Source organism: Colletotrichum godetiae, assembly GCF_030913485.1.
Source record: "Colletotrichum godetiae strain CBS 193.32 chromosome Unknown BDP55scaffold_7, whole genome shotgun sequence".
NCBI classification, from domain to species: domain Eukaryota; kingdom Fungi; phylum Ascomycota; class Sordariomycetes; order Glomerellales; family Glomerellaceae; genus Colletotrichum; species Colletotrichum godetiae.
The window spans coordinates 323291-344487 of NW_026851255.1; the positions used below are offsets into that span (position 1 = coordinate 323291).

Below are 21197 nucleotides of genomic sequence, written 5' to 3' on the forward strand. Positions count from 1 at the left end.
GTTCGGCGTATGTCCGTGTCAAGACTGCCGAATGACTACCTTATTCGAATACCTATGGGAGATGATGAACAGGTGGTTCCACGAAGAACGCTTCAAGTATGGCAATAAAAGAACGTTGTAAAGTGAACAGCAAACACACATGCAAATATTGAAAAAAAAAAAGAAAAAAACAATTGAAAAAAAAAAGGAATCCTAGTCAACAGCAAAAAAGAAAAAAAGGGGGCATACGAAGTCCGGATTTACGGTAAAATTAACAGTATCCCCTTCAGGCTTCAGGAGGATGATCGTGGGTCCTTGAGTAGTACAGCCCCTCGATCTCTCATTTTCTCTAGTGTACAAGCTCATCCACATTTTCCCACGGCCCGCGGTCTTCGGCCGCTATTGTAGACCCTCTCGCCGAATGCCTAACACAGCCCAATGCCGCTTCTTGCCGCCTTCCTTGGGTTCCGCCCTCCCAGGCTCCGAAGGCTCCCCCTCTACGGAGCGGAAGATGAGGGCCTTTACTTACCCAGAGGCCAGAGCCGTCGCCGTCAGGAAAGAAACAACAAGAAAAAAACAAACTGAATCGGCTGGGATCCCCACTCACACTTGGTACAACGATTCAGGCGTTCCAGAAAGGTCTAGAACGCGTCTTCGCCCCCCTTCTCTCGGTGTCAGCCTGTCAGGTACATCGATTTTCCCCCCTTACAAGAGTCGAGCGATACAGATCTGGTATCCGTAATATGGTACAGGAAATCTCATTTTTAGTGTAATTGACTGTTTTGATTCGCTCTTGTCATCTAAAATATGTAACATACCAAGGGGATCCCCTCCACCCTTCGTAGTGCAAAGAAAAAAACAAGGGTCCCCGTGTAGACAAATGCACAACCATGCCAAAGGTCCCGGCAATTCGAGGCTATCGTCGGACGCCCCATCCGTTCTCCAGCAAATTCGTCGCCTCCTCGAGACTCAACCCTGACGTCTCGGGATAGATGCGCCAGATGAGCCCGTAGCCCACCAGACACACCAACGCGTAGAGCACAAACGTCCACGACGGGCTCAGTGCGTCCATGAGCGGGAGGAACGTCAGGCCCACCACAAAGTTGGCGCCCCAGTTCGTCGCCGTCGAGACGCCGCTGCCAATGGACCGCACCGCGAGCGGGAACAGCTCGCTCTGCATCCAGGGGACATTGCCCAGTCCCAGTGCGTACGCCGCGACGTAGCCCATGATGCTGACGAGAATCAGCACCGCCGCGCCCCTGTCTGTGCCCGCGCCCTCGCCCGTGCCGCCCTCCGAGGCCGCCGCCGTTTCGGGCCGGAGGTCGACGAAGGAGAAGCCGTATGCGGAGAGCATCAGGCCCGCAATCATGAACGGCAGAGAGTAGAGTAGGATCTTGCGTCGCCCGATGCGGTCGATAAGACACAGCGCCGCCACCGTGAAGATGAAGTTCGTCACGGCGACGCTCATAGCCGTGAGCGTGGGCGTGCCGAAGCCGACCATTTTGAAAATCGTCGCCGAGAAATACATGAGCGAGTTGAAGCCGCATAATTGCTGAAGGCCCTGGAGCAGGCAGGTGATGACCAGCGCGCGCTTGTTCCTCCCGACGGAGAAGAGCTCCTGCCAGCCTCCCCACCACTCCATGCGCGGCGACCCTTCCCGCCTCATCACTTCCCTCTCCTCCCTGATTTCGATTTCAATCTCCTTGATGACCGCCTCGGCGTTCCTCATGCCGCCAACGGTGTTGCCCAGCACCCTCTCGACAACCTTCTTGGCTTTGAGCGACTGGCCCACCATGACGAGCCAGCGCGGAGACTCGGGCATGAGGGCGAGGATGGAGCACTGCAGCGCCGCGGGGAGCGCCCCGAGACCGACCATCCAGCGCCATCCCGTCGACTGGTCGCCGTACTCGGCAAAGGCCCAGCCGATGATGTACGCAACCACCTGACCGAGCGTGATGAAGAGAACATTCATCGTCACGAGCCGGCCGCGGTGGCTGGCGGGCGCGAGCTCGGCAATGTACAGAGGCACGACGAAGCTGGCGGCGCCGACGGCCAACCCGACAATGGACCGCCCGATGACCATGGAGGTGACGGTGCCGGCCCAGGCCTGCATCAGGGCGCCGAGGATGAAGAGGATGTCGGCGACGAAGATGACGCGCTTGCGGCCCAGGGCGTCGGCGACGATGGAAGAAAAGGGGGAAACGAGGAGGGCGAAGAGGGCGGTGCTGGAGGTGATGATGGACTTGTCGAATGTCGTGAGGATTCGGTTCGATAGGGAGGTGTCGATCTTGACGAGCGTTGCTGATATTACGCCCGTATCATCTGCGCAAAGGAGTAAGCATTTCTCTGGTCTACTGCCGTGGCAAAACTGGGGTGCCCAAACTCACATCCAAAGAGCAATCCGCTGATGCCGGCAGCAAATGTGAGGAGCCATACAAATAGACTCGGACCCGATTGGCGTGCATGCTTCATGGACGCGGGTAGCACGTCGGCCTCCTCATCCGCGTCCCGGTAGTCAAGCTCGTCGTCCCGGTCCTGGCGGCCGGCCATCAGCGGAGCATCGATCGAGTCGGGCATTTTGGCGGTAGATCCACGCCAAAAAGGTTAGTGTCTTGGGGGGGTTATGTGTGGTGTCTGTCGTGTCCCTTTTTTCATTGAATCTGTCGCAAATTGTCGAAGAGAATGCAAAAAGAGAATTTGGGTCTGCCTTTCAAGAGGCCATGCTGCGGAGTGCGTCTCGGCACCGTCGGTCGGAGGAGAATGGAAGGATGGGAGGCGTAAAAGGTAGGTGATGGCGATGCTCCGAGTTTCCTAACAGCGGGATGCCAGCCACGTTACGTGTTTAGAGTTGAGATGTCGTAGCCTCAAGTCCTCCCTGGGTCCGGAAGCTTGGGGCCTTGCGGGGCACTTTGTCACCCGGGCCCCATGCACTCCAACTGTTTCGGGGATACTTTGGCATCATAGGTGATGCAGCAGGGAGAAGAAGTATCATCTTATCTCGCGGGCCAGGCGGGGAGGGCCGCATCTATCGCCCGAACCAGTCAGCTTCAACACTCCGTGAATCCGAAACTCGGCAGGTGTTCACCGCCCTCCACCGCGAAGCACTGATCATTTGCGCAGCGGAATGAGGAGCCGCTCAGACGTCGTCATCTTCTGGACAACGAAGTTCTCTTGAAGTGTCATGGGTGTTGTTTGGCGATACCAAATACTGTAAAGGGGAAATTGTGACAATCTTAAATTCAGAAACTGGCCAGAAACTGGCAGATAATTATGTCGTACGGCCGACCAGCTTCTGTTGAGGGAACTGCGAAAGCAACTTTTGACGGATCTCATGATCAGACCAGGGCCCATAACAGAGTTGCAAAGTTTCAACGTTGGTTTGTCGCCGTGCTCTTTGCTCGGCAGACACATCCGCAACGTGAGACGAGTCAAGATGTAAATGTAAGTAAGGCCTACAAGAAACATACTTTACGTACCTTGCCTAAGATAGGTACTCATGTGGTGCAACTCCAAGAGGGCCACCGCTTTCCGATGGATACAAGTAGTTCAATTTTGTAGACGCCGCTTCGAAATGCTCAGATTTTCGCATCGAGCGAGCCAAGCAGGCCTCCGTCGCGACGCCTTTCTTGGTATGCCGCTTTGCAATCATTTTGATCCGAACTTTCAACTTCAGGAAACACGGTTCGCCGGACTTCTTTTGCGCGCTTGGCCATTTCGGGTGACCGAAGAGTTGTACCTAGTTGCTGGATACCTACCGCAGCCAATAGACGGTGAGCGCAAGTACACGAGGATGTCACACATTGTGTTCTTGATCGTGGGACCTTGGGTTTGAAAATAGCGTCGCGTCGCACAGATATCGACATCGTCTTTGGACCATGATAGAGTATCTCTCACTGCATGTCATAATATAAACATCGAATCGGCTGTGTAGTGTGTAGATAAGGCACGCCATGTCGCGTGGGTTTTGTCACCTTTGTGGTATGGACCGAATGGCTTTGCCGGTGACACACTTACCATCACCAGCGCCCGTTTCTTTCGTTTTCCAAGACTTGCAGCGGGCCAATAGACGCGCGATCGAGAGAGTCGACTTTATTCGGTGGCTTTCGTTAAACATCCGCCAAGCGAGGGACCAAGACTTTGCTTGGCTAGAGGTAGCACAGCACACCTCTGAGTTGCTAGTACACGGATGAGGCATCTCTTCCGATGTCAAGAAGACCTGCTCTCTTCTTATTAGATTCAAGTTTCCTTGGAATCTGTGTTGAGTCTCCGAGGTATGGTTGTATCGACATTGTGCCCCGGTTCATCTTTCAGGCCTGGCCTGGGCCTAGGCCTTTCAAGCAACAGACTCCGACGACAAAACTACTAGTGCAAGAAATGGGCACCTTGCAGCATGTGAGGTAATGAGGAAGCTTGGGTAGACCGTAGGTAGGCACAACATGGTACATTAAACTCTCGGGCTACATGTGGTCGTTGCAAGTCGTTAGTTTGTCAGATGTCAGATGAGGATGGTGCAGGGAGAGACGCTTGCGGGCCTAGCTTTGCGGGCGCGAAAGAGTCTCGCCCGGATCCTTGAGTGGACACAATCTATTCGTAGGAACGCCGATAACCTACACTCAAGGTACACAGAGAGCGCTTTTGTGCGTCCCGCCAAGGCAACGGTTTGCTGGGCAATGAATGACGAGCACGAGAAAGAGTTCGTGTATCGATTCAATCATCGTCAAGTGAGAAACGACAACCTATCAAGCAAGCGTAAACATACGGCAAATGTCGAGTAATCCGGGGGATCGCCACCAGGGTGAGCGTCGAGTGAGCATGTGGAAGAGCATACCGGTAGTCCCTAGTTGTAAGTTAAAGGGCGGTAGTAAAGTCTGGGAGGGTAAGAGGGTAGTGCGTCGATATTGTTCTTCCTTGTTGCCGTCTACCTCTGCTTTTTGACTTGAGCACCTCATGTATCGAGTTGAAGAAGAAGTTGAGATGGTTCGAAAGCGGGCCTAGGGCCACTCCGAGAGCCTGGGACAGATCTGGCGATCGTGATTACCAACAACTGTCAACTCGGCTCAGTACCAGGGCAGGCCGCAGCGGCGATAGGAGTGCTCTTGTCGTCAGGAGGAGGAGGAACTCAGCAATTCAACCTTCCCTTACCTAAGGTGACCTGGAATCAGTACGGAAAGGTAAGGTAGGTATGAGGTGGCCGGCTGGAGGTCAGCGAAGTATGGTATGTACCTGTACTTTCGTCCCCCTCCCACTCAGATGAGGAACGCACGCGGAGCAAGTCCGACCCCACCACTGCATTCCAGCTTCCACCTTCCATTGTTACCTTGCAGCAGGAGCACCAGCAGCAGCAGCTTCCGTCTGGACCTCCCCGCTTCCACCATTCCTTCCTCCTCCCGTCTAGCGAGCCGACGTCCACTCTCTCCACTGACACCGGCCGGCGGACGTCAAGAGCCTGGCACTCCGACTCTCATCCTGGTAGTTCACTTCTGCATCACAATCCTTCGCTCCCGACCGCAACTCGGACACCAGTCATGACATCCTACCCGCTCCGGTGTCCAATCAAGCAGGCCTAGAGACACTCGATGGGTATCAAACCAACATGGTGCCGCTGCGTGAATCGTGATGAGGTGAGGCCAGGGGCATGCTCATGTTCATGCTAATGGTCCAATGGATAATCTGCACTTCGCCTGCCTCGTCGCCCGCAAAACCTCTTCTGGGGCAGCAGAGTATCCCTACTCCGTAAACCACGGATATACGGGCACTTTCTCGAGAACAAGACTGCACAATGGCTCGTTCAACAGCTCGTGTGTTGCCCCGGAATCTGCTGTGATCAGACATGGCATGGCACGATGCAGGGTTTAGCCAAGACAGCGAGTATCCAAGCGCCTGGGGCTCTCAAGCTCCCACTCCCAAGAAAAAAAAATGCCCAAAAAGCATACTCAAAACGGCACACTACGAGCCTTCGACACCAACCATTGATCTCTGTGCTCCAACCCGTCGATTGCTATTCGACAGCCATCGATCGATGGAACCTCCTGCTGGTGCCGGGGAGCCTAAACGAACCGGGGGCTCTCGCAGAAGAGTGTGTGGATTGAAGGAACCAGTTGGGAAATCCTGGCTTGCGGCCTGCTTCTTGCCTGGCAATGAGCCAGCCTGCCGGTGCCCACCGGTTGAACCGCCGCCCTCCCGGCGGCCAGACTTTGAAAACGCCCGCTCGTCTGCGCAGTGCGGTGCTCCCATTTGTCTGTTGGCTCATCGAAGCCTGTTCACGGAGCCGACGAGCATATTTCCCCTCCAAGACAGCTCAGGTCAGGTCAGGGCATGTCGTATGCCCTACCGAACCGCTGCCATCCTCGTTTCCTGTCGCGCAATGATACAGAATGCTGCCCATCTTTCGAGGCGGACGCAGCGTACGGATACAAGACATGAATACTTCGGAAGCTCAACGTTGAAAAGATATGCCCTTGGAGTGGGGGTTTCTCTCGACGACCCCTACCAACCGCAATACATCTTTGGGGATACCCCACCATCGCCCACCCTGTACGCTGCGAGCCATGACGTTGGCTAGCCAAAACCCCTGATAGAGGGGTCCCCCTCAGGGTCTCGAGAACGAGCCTACGATTTGCGAGCCTGCGAGAGTCATGGAGCATGGAGCGGGCTGGCTGCGCGATGACCTGATGCGACGAGCATCGTTGATGTCGCGTGCATTCAACATACATTCAGTCGACGCCAACGCACGCCAAGGGTGCCTTCATTGTTTAACCCGCACGGCATGGGGGATCGGCCAAGATGCGCTGCGTACCTACTCGGTAGTGTAGCAGCAGGAGAGGGCAAGCCCACGTCCAGCAAGTGCTGACTTACAATGTACAATGCCATGCACCCCGGGTGCGTGCGGCATCCCGCCAGCGAACTTCGAAAGCGTGCATGTCGGGCTGCCAGAGCGAGTTTGGCGCTTTTTGCCGAATAGACGACGGACCCAAGGTTAACTAACTAACACAGAAGAGATGGCTATCACTTATCCGTACCATATGGGACAATCATCACTCTCGGACTCGAAGGTTTTCTTATCTCGCCGCCAGCCCGGCCAATGAGCTTACCACGTCATGCGAGCCACAAGCTCAGAGTTCCTCATCACGAGAGTGCCGACAAAGTAAACGCAGCTTGAGAGACTCAGGGGAGATCTTTCACCGGGCACCTCGAGTGTACTGTACCACCGTCTACGAATGCTACGACGGCCACGGCAGCGGCAGGCTTACGAGTAGGGGACAGGGTTCGGGTGCTTCGTACAGGTACAGATACAAGCCGTCCCGCAGACCTCGTTCCCCCCCTTCTCCAACAGGAAGACGCAGACGGGGCGAGGGCACGCGAGAATGAGACTGAAGGCTCATGCAACCGCGCTTGCGCCCGCAAGCCGTACGCCGGGGCCTTCCTCGCCTTCTGTTACTAGTGTGTTGCCAACCTTGCCCCCGCTATGCCGCCCGCTGCGTCCCCAAAGCCAAAAGCCAAAAACGCCCCATCCTTGGGTGTGTGGACTTGCTGATACTGGGCAATTGTAGACGAGTGTTGGGGCCCATTCTGGCCCATGAGGAACGGGGACAAAGTACCTTTGCTTACGTCTTTGCAAGAGGCGGTACAAGGGCTGAGGGCTGCCGCGAAAGCCAAAGGTAAGGATAAGCTGCCTTCTCTCTTTAACTGAGGGTGCCCGAACATGGAAGCAGACGTGGACGGACGGACTCGACATGGAACTGACCACCAACCCGACACTTCCTCTGACCCCATGAAAATAATTCCGTTCCCGTCCAGTACCGATCTGATCTGCTTCGTCTCAAACATAAACCTCACGCACTCCCAATAATCTCTTTTACTGGTCTTATCTTTGCAGCTCACAGCTCCCAATTTTCAGCTCCCACATCCCGACTTCCGGCCGCCTCTCCCCCAAGAACCGGGCTCTGAGGCACGCGGTAATGCAGCCTGTGTCGTCAACGTGCTAGACGGCAGGCACGTCACCGCATTTCAGGGGCCAGCAACTGCGCGAAGCAACCCAGGATACGCCAAAAAAAAAACCACCCACCAAGTGGAACATCGAGCCCGTGAGCCAGCTACACGCGGCTGCCCCGACGTCTCCGCAAGGCTGAACGGCCATCACGAGACCAACCTCAGGATTTTGGACAACGGGCGCCATGGGTCAGTGGTGGGATGCTACAAAGATTGACGCTACTGTCACGAGACAGTTCGTCTGTCAGTACCTTTTACCACAGGAGATTGAGCGCTTAGGCCGACCACTGGCTTTTGGTGACGGCTTGACGGATGAGACGTACTGGGACTGGATCAACAACAAGGCCAAGCGCATCTTCTTGATCCTCGTCGACCTCAAAATTCCAGATCAGATCTTCGGCATCGTCGACGACTCGTGGGACGACCATGATCTACCCATTTCTTCCGAGCATGTCGAGCGGCTCAGGTTGACGGCTCAGAGGGACGACAAGATTGAACGCAAGTTTTTTAGTCGTCAGTTCACCTACTTGCTGAAGCCCTTTCAACGAGGCGACCACGTCGTCTTCAATGAGTACGAAATTGTCCCTCTCGAGGTCATCGAGCGCCGACCGGCGGGGAATACTTCGGTAGACAAGGTTGTTCTCCCCAACTGTCCCGGTACGGTATTCTACCGACGCCGCATCCCGCTTGGGAACAGCTTCGGCCAGCTTTCCAAAGGCGAGTTCGTTGAGATCATCAACAGCATCAGGGGGATACAAAATGACCACTTGGTATCCTACTACGCTTCATACACGCAGATCGGTGCGGCATACGTCCTCTTCACGCCTGCTACCGACTCCAACCTGAAATCTTTCTTTGGCAACACGCCATCCAATTTCAAGAATCTTCCCAAGAAGGATCGGAGGCGGACGGTTATGAACTGGATCCTTTGCCTTGCCGACACCCTCGCCTACCTTCACAGCAGAAGGCTATGCCACGGGAACATCAAACCTTCATCTATACTCTTCACCAGCCAACTTCATATTTTCTACTCGGATTTCACGAGACTAAACGCCGAGGTTTTAGCCGGTTACACGGACAAGAATTCGTTCGACCGGGAGTCATACGACTATGCAGCCCCCGAGCAGTGGTTTCGCCCGACAGGCGGTCCGACGAGTCCTTTGGGTCGTATGGCGACGATGGCGATATCGACGTCTCCGGAAACGCACACGAATTTCTCCATTCCGAGAAGTGACAACCCGGGTAGTCCGAATGCGATGTTGAGCACGCCCAACCCACATCTGAACCCGCAAGCTGCTGACATCTTCTCCCTCGGCTGTGTCATATTGGATCTGATGAGCTTCCTCGTCAAAAAGACGACAAAGAGTTTCGCCGCACATCGTGCTGCCAAGCACAAGACCCCCGGTCGCGGTGGTGCCGTGCTGGATTCGTCATTCCACAAGAACCTCGGACAGGTCGAGTCTTGGATGTCAACATTGGCAAAGGAGGCGTCAAAAAAGGTCTCCGAATCCGACGGAGGTTTCGTGTTCCGAGGCATCGTACCTCTGATGCATATTGTAGCCCGTATGCTGTCGGCGAATCCAATGGATCGGCCCTCCGCGGCCGAGGTGCAGACCCAAGTCTATCAGATGTTGACCAAATACTGCGACATCAAGGAGCCTCACTGCGTTCACCAATACGGAGGCTGGGACTTTGGCATGTCACACTTGCGCATACAGCCCATCAGCCCTAACGCCGAACTCATGCCGCAGCCTATCCGACAGAACTCAATACCGCAGCTGCCGCGACGTGGCAGCGAGAGCATTGGAAGCATCAGTCCGAGAGGGTTGTCCCATTCGAGAACGAACAGCAGCGGCGGTGTGTCGAATAATAGCGGAATGAGTAGTGCGGCTAGCAGCGACCAAGACCGAGACCTCGGCCCCGGATTCACTGCCATTCGGAATATACGGGTGCCGCCGGTACGATCACCCGGGCCATGGGACTCGAGCCCCGGTGTTCAGGGCGGACGTAGTGACCAAGCTCCGGTGTATTGAGGACACGCATGCTCCATCGACGCGAGGCCCGCATGGATGGGCGAGGTGCGACGGCTCATGAGCGATATTCAATTTCTTTTTCCATTGGGTTGGCGCAGTCCCGATATCGATACCACACACCATGCCGCCTGGGTTTTGCATCAGAATTTCAATGTTAGATAAACAAGGGCGGGGAATGCGCGCTCGAGGTCATGGCATGAAATGTTTTGATGGTGTTTTGTTTCTTTTGTTGCTCAGCGATACCTCTGCCGCAAGTTGCCCATCGCACATAGGTTTGCACACAAAGCAAGCCCAGCCATAGTCGAAAAAGAGAATTCGAGATAGGAATGAAGATTCGATATTGAAATCATTTTATCCGTCCGTGATTGTAATCATTAAATGACCAACGGTTTCTTCATGGATTGACTGTTACGTACGGGCTCGAGTTTGGCCATGGAAGAGGCCTACCTAGCAGCGGGTAAGGTAGGTGGTAGCGTGAGGAGGGCGGGGCAAAGATGGGGGAAAATGAATAGGTAGCGCGGGGATGGAGCGACCACAAGAGCAAAGGGGAGGGGACGAGGCGGTCCCTTTTTGTACGTAACGAGTTTGCTAGCAATAGCTTTTTTCCTTGCCTAACGCTGGTCCTCTTTGATTTCAGTACGGACACCCAGGGTAATTTCCGCTGGTTTGCTGGTAAGAATGGCATTATTCGTGCCACCGGTTACGTGATGGACGTGAATCCATCGAATGGGCAGTTTACATGACAAACGGAATTCCAAAGAGGCTTTTTTTCCTAGCAGGGGGGCGGTCTGTGAGCCTGTGAGGAGTACGGAGTAGTGAGTGAGGCTTCCTCGTCCCTTTTGGGGTGTTGGGGGCGATGGCCGCGGCTTGCCGCACAAGCTGCTTCTTGGGAACACTGCGACAGCAAATCGCATTTGGGTGGCTAAAGTGGCAGCGGCCTGGCACGCTTGTTGGTTCGTCTTGCCCACCTGCTTGACTGAGGAGGCAGGATTGAGATTGAAGCTGTTTGGGGCCGCGGGGGGTATGAATTGAATCGGACTCTTTGGGCTTTTGCTTGTGCAATGTTCGGGATAGGTGTGGTTGGAATGGGATTCCGAGCTGGTGCGTGTTTATTCCAGATACGTGGTACTACAGAGTACACAGCTGTTGAACGCATCCCTGCGAAACGGATGAACCCCGCGTTTTGGAAGAGGGAAACAAAAAAAGATACAAGCGGGGGAAATGGATAAACTTTATGGGTTGTGGTGCGACGACGTTTCCTACCTGCTTGAGACCCCACGCAAGTCTTCTGGGTACAGCTGTCTGTACAGTGTAACATACGGCTGTGTTCAATTTACTTGCATAGTTCTCCTGAATCTGGTATCTGGATTTATTGTTCGTGGGCGTAAGGATGATGAAAACGTGCTCCTCCGAGTTGGGTTTCCGGTTCCATGCCTATCCTAATGTGTAAGTCGAACATGAACTTGGACATGTTTTCCGCTTATGCTTTCCTTCTTTTAGTTGTTGGTGTTGAGATTGTTAGAGGGGCGTGTAGTACGAATTCACGGACTAATTGTCCACGTCGTCTAGCAGATGGTGTTGGGATGTGATGGGAAAGCCACTGCATAAACTAAAGGTAACCCAGGCCGAGAGCGCGAGCTTGGATTACATCGGGCTTTGGGCCTTGACGATACGGTACTTGAAGAAGGTATGCTTCCAAGGTGTTCAATGTCCTTTGCTGTCGGATGCTGGTTGGCGTGGAAACGTAGGGGTCCGGCTTGACATCGCTGTGGCGAGCTGCAGAGATGGAGATGAACGAGGGCAATTGGTACTATCGACACGTTTCCGACTGAACTAGATACATGTATCTGCATTGATTCTACATGTCTTATTACTGTCCCATGGGGATAGATCCCGCGTGATGACTGTTTCTCATCGACGACTGGAGCGTTTGAGGTCATAGTAGAAATGTGTAAGTTAAATTTGTTATCCAAAACCGTTACTTATACTTCCCAGTGCCACTGGATTTTTTGGGAGCAATTCGCTTTGTCTTCACAACTTAGATCTAGCGGGAGTTGAATGATATGAAGTTTCTCATGGTGTTCCGGGAGGCAGGGTAGTTGTATGGGCTGGAGATTTGTTCTATCATGGTCATGGGCGCGTAGGTGGTAATGTGATGTTTGAGGTGTGTGTAAGTGGGTCGTGATAAATCTCAATTCTATTGACTCGAGAACGTATAATGGAGGTTTTGATACTGCAGTCGTCTCCAATGTCATTGTACAATGAGCCCTTTAGTTCCAAGTATATATATGTCTTCGTTGGAGCCAGACGTGGGATCGAATACAGACCAGAAGCTCGTCTATAAATCTTATCAGAAGAAGGAAAACTGCTAGAGTCCCTGGATAGTGTTTTAATCCAGTACGACAGAGGTTTTTTAGGCCTTTATACATGATAGATCCATAGTATTAATGCAGTCTCTTTTCAATAGACTTGTAGTTCATGACTGCCTCAGGTATTCTTGAGAAATCCCTCATCCTGCAAACTTCTCAGAATGACCTCGGACAGTCCTCTCCAACCGAAGAAAGTAGCTTTCGTGAAAGCTATGAGAAACCGACTAAAATGGAGAATCCATGGGAGGCAAATGCAGCTAGACATACTCCTGAACCAGTCGGCCCAAAAACGATGTACCTACTCTCAGCTCCCAACCTCGTATTGGATATGCCCGACAACGTTGAAATACGGCGAATGCTTGATCCGATCCAATCCATAGTGAGACCAAGGTCATAAAGACTTCGTAACGCGGCTATTACATCTGCTGATGCATCAGGACATGGGCTACTCCTCGCCCCTCGCGACAAAGTTGATGGGCCATCATGGGGGGTAAGTATCTTGCCACGACCTCAGCTCTAGCTACGAAGCCTTGAAGAAGGCTTCTTCAAAGTCTCAACTTTTACGCGGCGACACATCTACCAGTACATCACATGAACCCGTAGCCTTGATTCGCGGGGATCTCCTCCGATGGGAAGGCAACCCTCGACGACGTCCGTTCCGGACGTAAGACGGCCGACTTTGACGACTTCAAGGACCTCCGACAAACCTCTAGACTGGCTCTTTTGTGTAATATCTTGTAGATGGAAAAAAGGTACAACGGACCCCATAAATGACATAACGATCCGCGAGAGAAGCACGGTCGAAGCCGCCTGGCTGGCATGACTGTTGACGTCCTTCCAAGCTTAGCCAAGCTGCCCTCATCCTCTGGTAGATCAGGTTGCGTATCTCTTTAGAACTCTGGCAATTGCCAGTGAAGGATTCTCATATGGGTCGTTACTAGGGACCCTCGACAGAGTAATAAATCTACTTCTTCAATTTCGCGGCCCGTATTATTAGGCGAAAGCAGAAGGAAATAAGCCCAGGCTATTGGGGTCTTCTTCCCTCAGCTCAGCTAGTTAAATCTTCCCATCATTCATCTGCTCTCTGGAGACTATGCTGACGTCTTTATCATTATCACGATTCACCCGGAGAGTTATTGGTGGTTTAGTGACGAACGGCCTACGACCTGTGACTTGGCGGGGGTGCCTACTATTTCCCATATCTGATCGTTGGTCCGCGAAACCTCCCGAAATGGGATGAAAACTAGATTTTATGCTATAGGATTTCGCAAAGACGGCTCGACTGTGGTGTTCTTGAGGCGGCAATCGGCAAGGCGTTAGGTTCTATGCCTGTCAACCAGAACTCGGTAGAGACTCACCGTAGATTGAGTTGGCGGAATACACAAATCTCGCGGAAGTCGAAGCGAAAGAGACAACATAACACTACTTCTAGGACAGACGTAGGAGGGATTTTGCCATCCAGTCATAGCCACGGAGCACGCCCAAGACCATTCTCAATGACATGTCACCGCGAAAGCAGACCGATCTAGGTCTACTCGTCAAAGACCACAACCACACAAGCCGATGACCAAGTTCCTTGACAGCTAAGCACAACTCACCAAACCGAGAGAGCAGTGTCTTTCATCTCTGCATTTGATGTAGACCCTCACAAGGCAGGCACCAGATACTTTTCATATGATGCCTTGTGTGAGAACACCAACAGACTTACACCACACAGTGCGGACGGGTGTTGCACAGTCACCAAGTACGCGATGAGTCTGTATCCACCCTCCCTGCCTGCTAGAAGAAACGAGAGTTCAGTACAATCTGGTCACGTCTGCCCTTACCTCGTCAATGTCTCTAGAGCTGTTCTAATATGCCCTTCTAGGGTCCAATTAAGGTCCAATATATGAGAATAAAAGACCCGACGGCAAGGGCCGAAAGAGACAAAAAAGAGGTGAGAACTAATGCTTTTTTCATCGCCTACGAGCAGAACCACGTTGCACAGGCATTACATCTTCTCCCTCGCTATTCGAACGAATGTCAAAGTTCGACACCATACCTTAGCCGGGAACAATCCAATACTCTGCTGCGACCGCTTGGTGGCTTTGCGGGAAGCAGACGTCAACCCCCGTTTCGCGTTGTCGCTGAACCAGGGGAGGGGCGTTTTGATGCTCGACTAGGTAGCCAGACTCGCAAGTTGCAACCTCAGAGTTGCAGCTGGAATTTGTCGCCTGTGTGGCATGGCATGGCATGCGGGGACCGGAAGTGGAGGTGGGTTGAGGATCTACCTCTCTGGAACATGCCGAATGCGCAGGCTTCCATGTTGCATTTGGGCGAGCGACACGGCGAAAGAGAGGGGGGGTTTTGCTTCGCATAGTGTGCTCGTTGGCTGCATTTGGCTTCACCTTGAGAGGTAGCCGGGAAAAGCGTGGTCACGACGTCTTCGGGGCAACGCGCCGAAGCCGTCCCAAAACTGGACTCGTCGGTGTAGAACTGGCCGACTCCAGTAGCTTAGCTCCCCGCACCATTGGCATCTCTTGTCGCGTTATTCGAAGAGGACGAGGACAAAAGCCAAGCGATTCGAGTGCCGGACGATGGGAGGTTTCTGAAAGGCTAACCTAGCCTTATTTTGGAAGTGAGGTGTCACTTCCTTTATCTTCGCCCAGACCGAGAGAGAAGATCGCCCGTCGCTTTTCTGATGGGCGCGCGGCGTGTGCTTGGCAATTGGCGTGCCCGTTAGACCCTGACTATTCCCCGCTGGCCTTGTTGTCTGCCCATCGCATGCTGATGGCCCTCAAGTGTCGAGAAGCAACACCCCGCCTTCGTCAAACTGTACTTCGTATGGATACTGAGCAGCTAATAACTTTCACGGATGCCGCGGAGGCAGGCGGGGGAAGGTTGAGTCGAGCTTGTGAATGAGGCGACGAGGGGTTTCCCTTCATGTTTCAGTCCATGCAGGGTGCCGGCCAGCAGGGAGCATTTGTGCTGCTTGGAAATAAATGTTCTGACGACTTGCCAAACGAGATGGAAAGGCCACGGTGAGATTGTCGACAGTAGTATCAAATGCATGTCTCACTGAGACGGTCAGTTGCCGAAGGCTCGTTGCCATGGGAGCTTTTTCCCTTAACGAAACCACTTTGTTGCCGTGTTACCAAGAAGAAAGCTCCTTTGCACTTCGCATTGCTTTCTTTCGTCATGTTATCATTGCTCCTGTTGGATGAGCAACACGCGGCGGGGTGCGCCGCAAGTGAATGCAAACGGTGTCACTGATGCAGCTGACGGCCCATTGCATCACCTCTCTGCGGCATGCCACCTTCTTCAATGCTACGACGCACCATTTGCAACGGGCAATAGCAGAGAAAATGCGGCCAAGAGGCTCCTCGGAGGGATCCAACGACGGATTCGCCCAGGGTGTCAAAGTGCCGTAATGCAACGAAGCTGACGCCTGGGTTCACAGGTGACATCAATTCGTTCTCTGTCTGTTGCACCTTGCGAACCCTCTCCCTGGGTCCCTGCTCTTCAGATCAGTGGACTCGCGGACAAGGTGTCCCTCGAACGAAACAGAAGCCCAGGCTTTTCACTTCTTTTTTTGCAGTGGCCGTTGCAACCCTCGCCGGATAAGGTCCACAGGCAGAGAACGGGACCAGGGGTTAAGCTTACCCTGGTTCGTGTCAACGCTTGCCTGACTGCAGGGCCAAGAGGGATTTTCAATGAGACGCTGCGATCAGAGTGTTGCGTCATACTCATTATCCGGAAGCCATTATTGCTAGGCCGCCTTTTCCTGCCGTGTAGCCGCCCTCGACCTTGGGGGCTGTCGAATACACCGCGAACAGGAAATGAAGAGGGGAAAAAGGCCAATTTCCAGCCGCACCCTGTAGGATGACCATCGCTAATCTAGAGAGGTATCCCCGCAAGGTGGTCTAGGCGAGCCGGTGAGGAAGCAGAGGGCATTAAGCAAGTAAATCGCGTCGTGGCTAGCCGTGGTGAGCTGGGGGGCGAGGATGGAGTTTTCGCCGTTGCGTCGAAAGCTTGACGAGCAAGGACCAGCCGTCAACAAGCGGTTCGTTGGGGAGACCCTAATCCCTGGCACTGGTCATCGCAATTGGGAAGAGGCATCCAACTTGAAGATGGCAGAGGCGAGGCAATGTGGCGAGTTGAATGCCTCGCTGTCGCCGACCCCGTTTGTCGTTGGCTGTGTCCTGCCGGAGCACTAAATCTCTGGCTGACAGCCTAGTATTAGCAGCCACCCATCAGCCAGAATAGCTCGGTCCGTTTCCCGGGTGCCCGACTCATGCTCGATGGACGTCGTGGAGTGTGGCTACGCGAGGCTAGTGAAAGGCGACAAAAAGTGGCGGGCTATTTTTCGGGTTGGGACAGTGAAGGAGCCGGTCTGGTTGGGCAGGCGTCAAAGACGGCGTGGCTTCGGGTGGATGGCGCCATGTTGTTTGTAGCCGTGGGGGCAAAAGAAAGAAACGACGGCCGGGTTTGCTTTTGTGTCTTCATTGTCTGTAGTCTGGAGATTGAAACAAGGGCAGAGTCTAGGAGTAGTACCCGCAACTCCGTGCCGACCCTGTGAGGTTATTTTCTTGATCGATTGGGATATGCTTGTTGTATCTGTGATTGCAGTGGCCTCTGGAGGCGGAGAGCGGGAGGAATTGAAGGATTCCGAAGAGAATTATCAGCCCTGGAGGAGAGATGTCATAGCTGTCAACCAAGACCAAGAAAAGACGCGTCGGCGTCTTGTAGACTCAGCCTGCTTACTGGGTGACTCCTCTTCTGGTCTTGCGTCTTGCATCACACACCCGCGTTGCCCCCAATGAGGCCGACCAACGCCGCCGGTGTCTGCAGCAGGCAGTCCATGTCGAGTCGGTTGTGTGTCGAGTGAGAAAGGCCAGGGTGTCGGGGCCAGTCAGAGTCAAGACTTTGTGACTCTGAACCACCCTTGGGCCGGGCGACAATCAAGATAGGCGGTCTTCACCCCTGGCCCGCCGCCAATGGCACAACATGGCGCACCTCCACTGATCCAGACCCATGCAGTCGGCCTTGTTGCTTCAAGCTTGAACTCCTGGTTCGTTTTTTTTTCCCTCGTTGCGCACCTAACGCACCCCTGCCGCCGTCGTTTCCCACCCTAGACCGGGCTCCGTGGCTCCTTGCTAGCACCAGAGCGAGCTCCAAGCTCCTCGTCCTAGGCAGTTTTCTCATCCGTTTGGCACTCCACGTGTGTGGAGAGGTGGGATGGGATTCCAAAAAGAGCAAGAGAAGAACGATGTGACTTGTAAGAAGGCCGACAGGGGTAAAGAAAAGAGAGGGAAAAAACTGCAGGACCTTGTTGTTCGGAGTATCTCCCGCGGTGAGCTGCAACAGCGAGCTTGGGAGAATAAAATCGATAGCTTCCCTCCACATCCCCCCCGGCAAGGCGTTCCCATCATCTTTTTGATGCGAGGCTGTTGCTTATCCACGATACTCGCCAGGCAAACTCCCTTTCCTTCGACCTAGTTTGACGACCTTGAACACGGTTGCTGCCCTGTTTGGATCTTTCTGTCGTTTCCGCCTAGAACGGACGTCGGTTGCGGTGCGAGTGTGTTGCTTTGTACGACGTTGTAAATCGCGAAAGAAGGAATTGGTTGCGGTTGTGGTGCAGGACAAAAACTCGACAAAATCGAAAGGAAGGAACCCGACGAATTTTGAAGACGTGCGAAGAAAGAGGCAACCACAGCCAACAGTCATTACTTTCCTCATCTGGCAGCAGCACCTGCTCTTCCAGCACTCGCCTTGCTGAGGTTTCCCTCGCCATTAATTCGATATCTTCCGTTGGAACGACCTACATCCAAACTCTCAATCCTCAACATCATCAACAGACCCCTGGTCGTCTTTTTGCTTTCTTGGGAACCGCAGTACTAAGGCATCAGCATCCTCATCATTACTGTATTTGCTTAGTTGAAGCTTATCAGAAGGATTTCCTTGCGATTACTCCTTCATCATGCGAGTCTCCAAGCTCGTCTCGGCATTATTGCTTGGCACCGCCGCAGCTGTTGCGCCAATCGAGATTGTAGGCAGCAAGTTCTTCGACGAGAGCGGCAAGCAATGGTTCATGAAAGGTACGCCAATCACCCACTGCCGTTTTGGCCAGAAATCTCGGGACTGACGCAATCACAGGCATCGCATACCAATTGACACCAGGTTAGCCCAGCTTGTCTGAATGAACACTTACAAAGCCCACTGTCTAACGCAAAAGCTTGTCCAGATGACCCACTGGTTGATACTGATCAATGCACCCGCGACGCCAACCTCATGAAGACGCTGGGTACCAACGCAATCCGCGTTTATCACGTCGACTCCAGTGCAAACCACGACGGGTGCATGGCAGCCTTTGACAAGGCCGGCATCTACACCCTCATCGACTTGGACACCTTTGACTCGTACATTCTTCCTGTCAGTGCCGTTCTGTTCTGTCACATTTCCTGCTCGCGTCCTTTGACTAACAAGAGGTTCAGAATACGCCTTACTGGAACGAGACGCAGTTCAACGCGTACGCCAAGGTGATGGACAACTTTGAGAAGTACAACAACGTTCTCGGCTTCTTTATTGGCAATGAAATCATTGCCCTTCCCACTCAGTCCCAGGTTGCCCCTTTCATGAAGGCTGCCGCGCGAGACATGAAGGCCTACCGCGACAAGAAGGGTTATCGCAAGATACCCGTCGGCTACTCTGCGGCCGACATTGCTGAGTTGCGACCCATGCTTCAGGACTACCTGACTTGTGGCGGAAAGCCCGAAAACAACATTGACTTTTTTGGACTCAACTCGTACGAGTGGTGCGACCCAAACACGTACCAGACCTCGGGATACACAAACCTGCAAGCCATGGCCGAGAAGTTTCCTGTGCCCATCTTCTTCACCGAAACGGGATGCATCACCGGCCAAGGCCCGCGTACATGGGACGATCAGAACGCCATCTTCAGCCAGCCAATGGTTAATGACTGGAGTGGAGCCATGGTTTACGAATGGATATACGAGGAGAACCGATATGGCATCGTGTCATACGGACCCGAAGTCTCCAAGACCATCACCGCTGACGACGTGTACGATGGTTTTACCCGCAAGGGCACCCCGACTCCCATATCCCCCGAGTTCCAGAATTTGCAAGCTAAATGGGCTACCATCACTCCTTCCGGAGTCGCGAAGTCAAACTACAACCCGACAAGCGTTTCCACCCGCAATTGTCCCAAAGCCACGGGGGGTTGGTTGGTGGATGGAGATGTCCAACTTCCCACTCTTGGAGAGACGTTTAAGGGCAGCTTTTCTTCAAGTCCGACAGCATCAGTGACTTCGGGCTCAAGCACCAGCGCTTCTGCAGCTCCCACACAATCCGCTAGTTCCTCGGCTCCCGAGAGACCTTCGGGATCTGGCACCAAGCAAATCGCTGGCATGGCTGTTGGCTTGGTTGGTGTCATGATCTTCTTCACCGTGTGGATGTAATTGACCACCAAAACTTTTCTTTTTCTGTACATTTTGTGCATTCACTTTTACGACGGATTGGATTATGGATTATACCCCATTTTGCGAATACACGGAAGCTTCGTATTGAAGCAGGGCTTTTTTACATGGCGTTGATGGCAAGAGGACGGGCGTATGGAGACTGGTTTTTAGACTTGCAAAGGGTTCGATCGACTTTGCTCTACATTGCTGGGAAAAAAGGTGTTCTGCCGGGAGAGAAAGTCGTCACCATGGCTCCCTTGATTGTCGATTTCCTGGGAAGTTTGATGGAGATGAATTAATTAATAATACCCTGTCAGAGTCCAAGACGGAGAGAGGTATTCTTGGGAGATCTTGACAAAGAGGGCGGCAAGAGCCCCTTCCAACCCAATAGACACCGATTCCCGATCGAATTGTGCCTACTTGCTTCCTCCACACATCTTCAAATTATGACATCGACGGACTCGAGTCCGTAGTAACTGCATTTATGTGTTGCTGCCACGCGGGGGTCTAGTATCTCAGCAAGTGATCCCCTCTGCAACTGCTTCAAAGGTTCTGGGGTTAAGAGGAAGGAGGTTCTCATTAGCTCAACAATGGGTCTAGGGATGCCTCTCCTCCGAGACTGACGTACTTCATCGTGACTGTTTGCGGAATTCTTTGCATCTTCCATTCGTCATTGCAATCCTTCCGAGGCTTCTAAATCATCGAGATACGCTCTATCCCAATACCTGGCATCCTTCAATGAGCAACATTTCCTCAATAAATCAACGAATACCAAGCTTCGACTAGCAGCGCCGGCATCATGTCTTGCACTTTCTTTAGATACAACAGCAACTGTCCTCTCACCGAGACTATCCCCGTGACTACTCCCAAGCATGCCCCGAAAGAGACGACTCATCACGAACCCGAGAAACATCATACAGCGGCTAAACCCCATGGCCGCACCATCCACCTGCCGAGATGGCTTACATTCGTGAATTTCGTCTACGCCGTCCTTGCAATCTGGATGATCATTGGCACTGTCTTTATAGCGGACTACATACGAACCCGGACGGGGCATCAACCATTCGTTGATCATTCCGTACAGGGTTCTTCGCCAGATGCCACGGTTGATGGAGATTATCAACCACAGGTATGGATCTAATCGGCCTTAGTGCTTGTCGTAATTGAGGAATCCGTACTTATTCTCTTTGCGCATCCAAGTATACTCCTCGAGCAACGATATCTGGAAGACCCTTCACAAGGAACTCGATGACCATACAAGTGCGTACCAGCATGGCTGAATTAGCTCACGCGACTCTTGAGAAAATCTTGCTGGCTATTGCCGGCACAAGCATGGCCCTTCTGGAAATGCTCTTGTGAGTCTTTCT

At 53.1% G+C, this 21197-nt stretch overlaps 5 protein-coding genes across 5 annotated transcripts; 4 read left to right on the forward strand and 1 right to left on the reverse strand.

Moving 5' to 3' along the window:
- Nucleotides 1–895: 895 nt before the first annotated feature.
- Nucleotides 896–2556, reverse strand: BDP55DRAFT_544697 (general substrate transporter; the record flags this gene model as incomplete). The annotated part of the gene is made up of 3 exons (XM_060568504.1): nucleotides 896–1255; nucleotides 1307–2301; nucleotides 2367–2556. The coding sequence occupies 3 exons, from the start codon at nucleotides 2554–2556 to the stop codon at nucleotides 896–898; spliced, it is 1545 nt and encodes a 514-aa protein (XP_060433459.1).
- Nucleotides 2557–5809: 3253 nt separating this feature from the next.
- Nucleotides 5810–6541, forward strand: BDP55DRAFT_628317 (uncharacterized protein; the record flags this gene model as incomplete). The annotated part of the gene is made up of 1 exon (XM_060571883.1): nucleotides 5810–6541. The coding sequence occupies one exon, from the start codon at nucleotides 5810–5812 to the stop codon at nucleotides 6539–6541; it is 732 nt and encodes a 243-aa protein (XP_060433460.1).
- Nucleotides 6542–8153: 1612 nt separating this feature from the next.
- On the forward strand, nucleotides 8154–10001 carry BDP55DRAFT_691237 (kinase domain-containing protein; the record flags this gene model as incomplete). Its single annotated transcript, XM_060576945.1, has 1 exon — nucleotides 8154–10001. One exon carries the CDS (start codon nucleotides 8154–8156, stop codon nucleotides 9999–10001), a length of 1848 nt encoding a protein of 615 aa, XP_060433461.1.
- An 8331-nt stretch (nucleotides 10002–18332) lies between these two features.
- Nucleotides 18333–19830, forward strand: BDP55DRAFT_628320 (glycolipid anchored surface protein; the record flags this gene model as incomplete). Its single annotated transcript, XM_060571884.1, has 3 exons — nucleotides 18333–18450; nucleotides 18588–18784; nucleotides 18847–19830. The coding sequence occupies 3 exons, from the start codon at nucleotides 18333–18335 to the stop codon at nucleotides 19828–19830; spliced, it is 1299 nt and encodes a 432-aa protein (XP_060433462.1).
- A 799-nt stretch (nucleotides 19831–20629) lies between these two features.
- BDP55DRAFT_628321 (uncharacterized protein) lies at nucleotides 20630–20971 on the forward strand (the record flags this gene model as incomplete). Its single annotated transcript, XM_060571885.1, has 1 exon — nucleotides 20630–20971. The coding sequence occupies one exon, from the start codon at nucleotides 20630–20632 to the stop codon at nucleotides 20969–20971; it is 342 nt and encodes a 113-aa protein (XP_060433463.1).
- Between the last annotated feature and the right edge of the window lie 226 nt (nucleotides 20972–21197).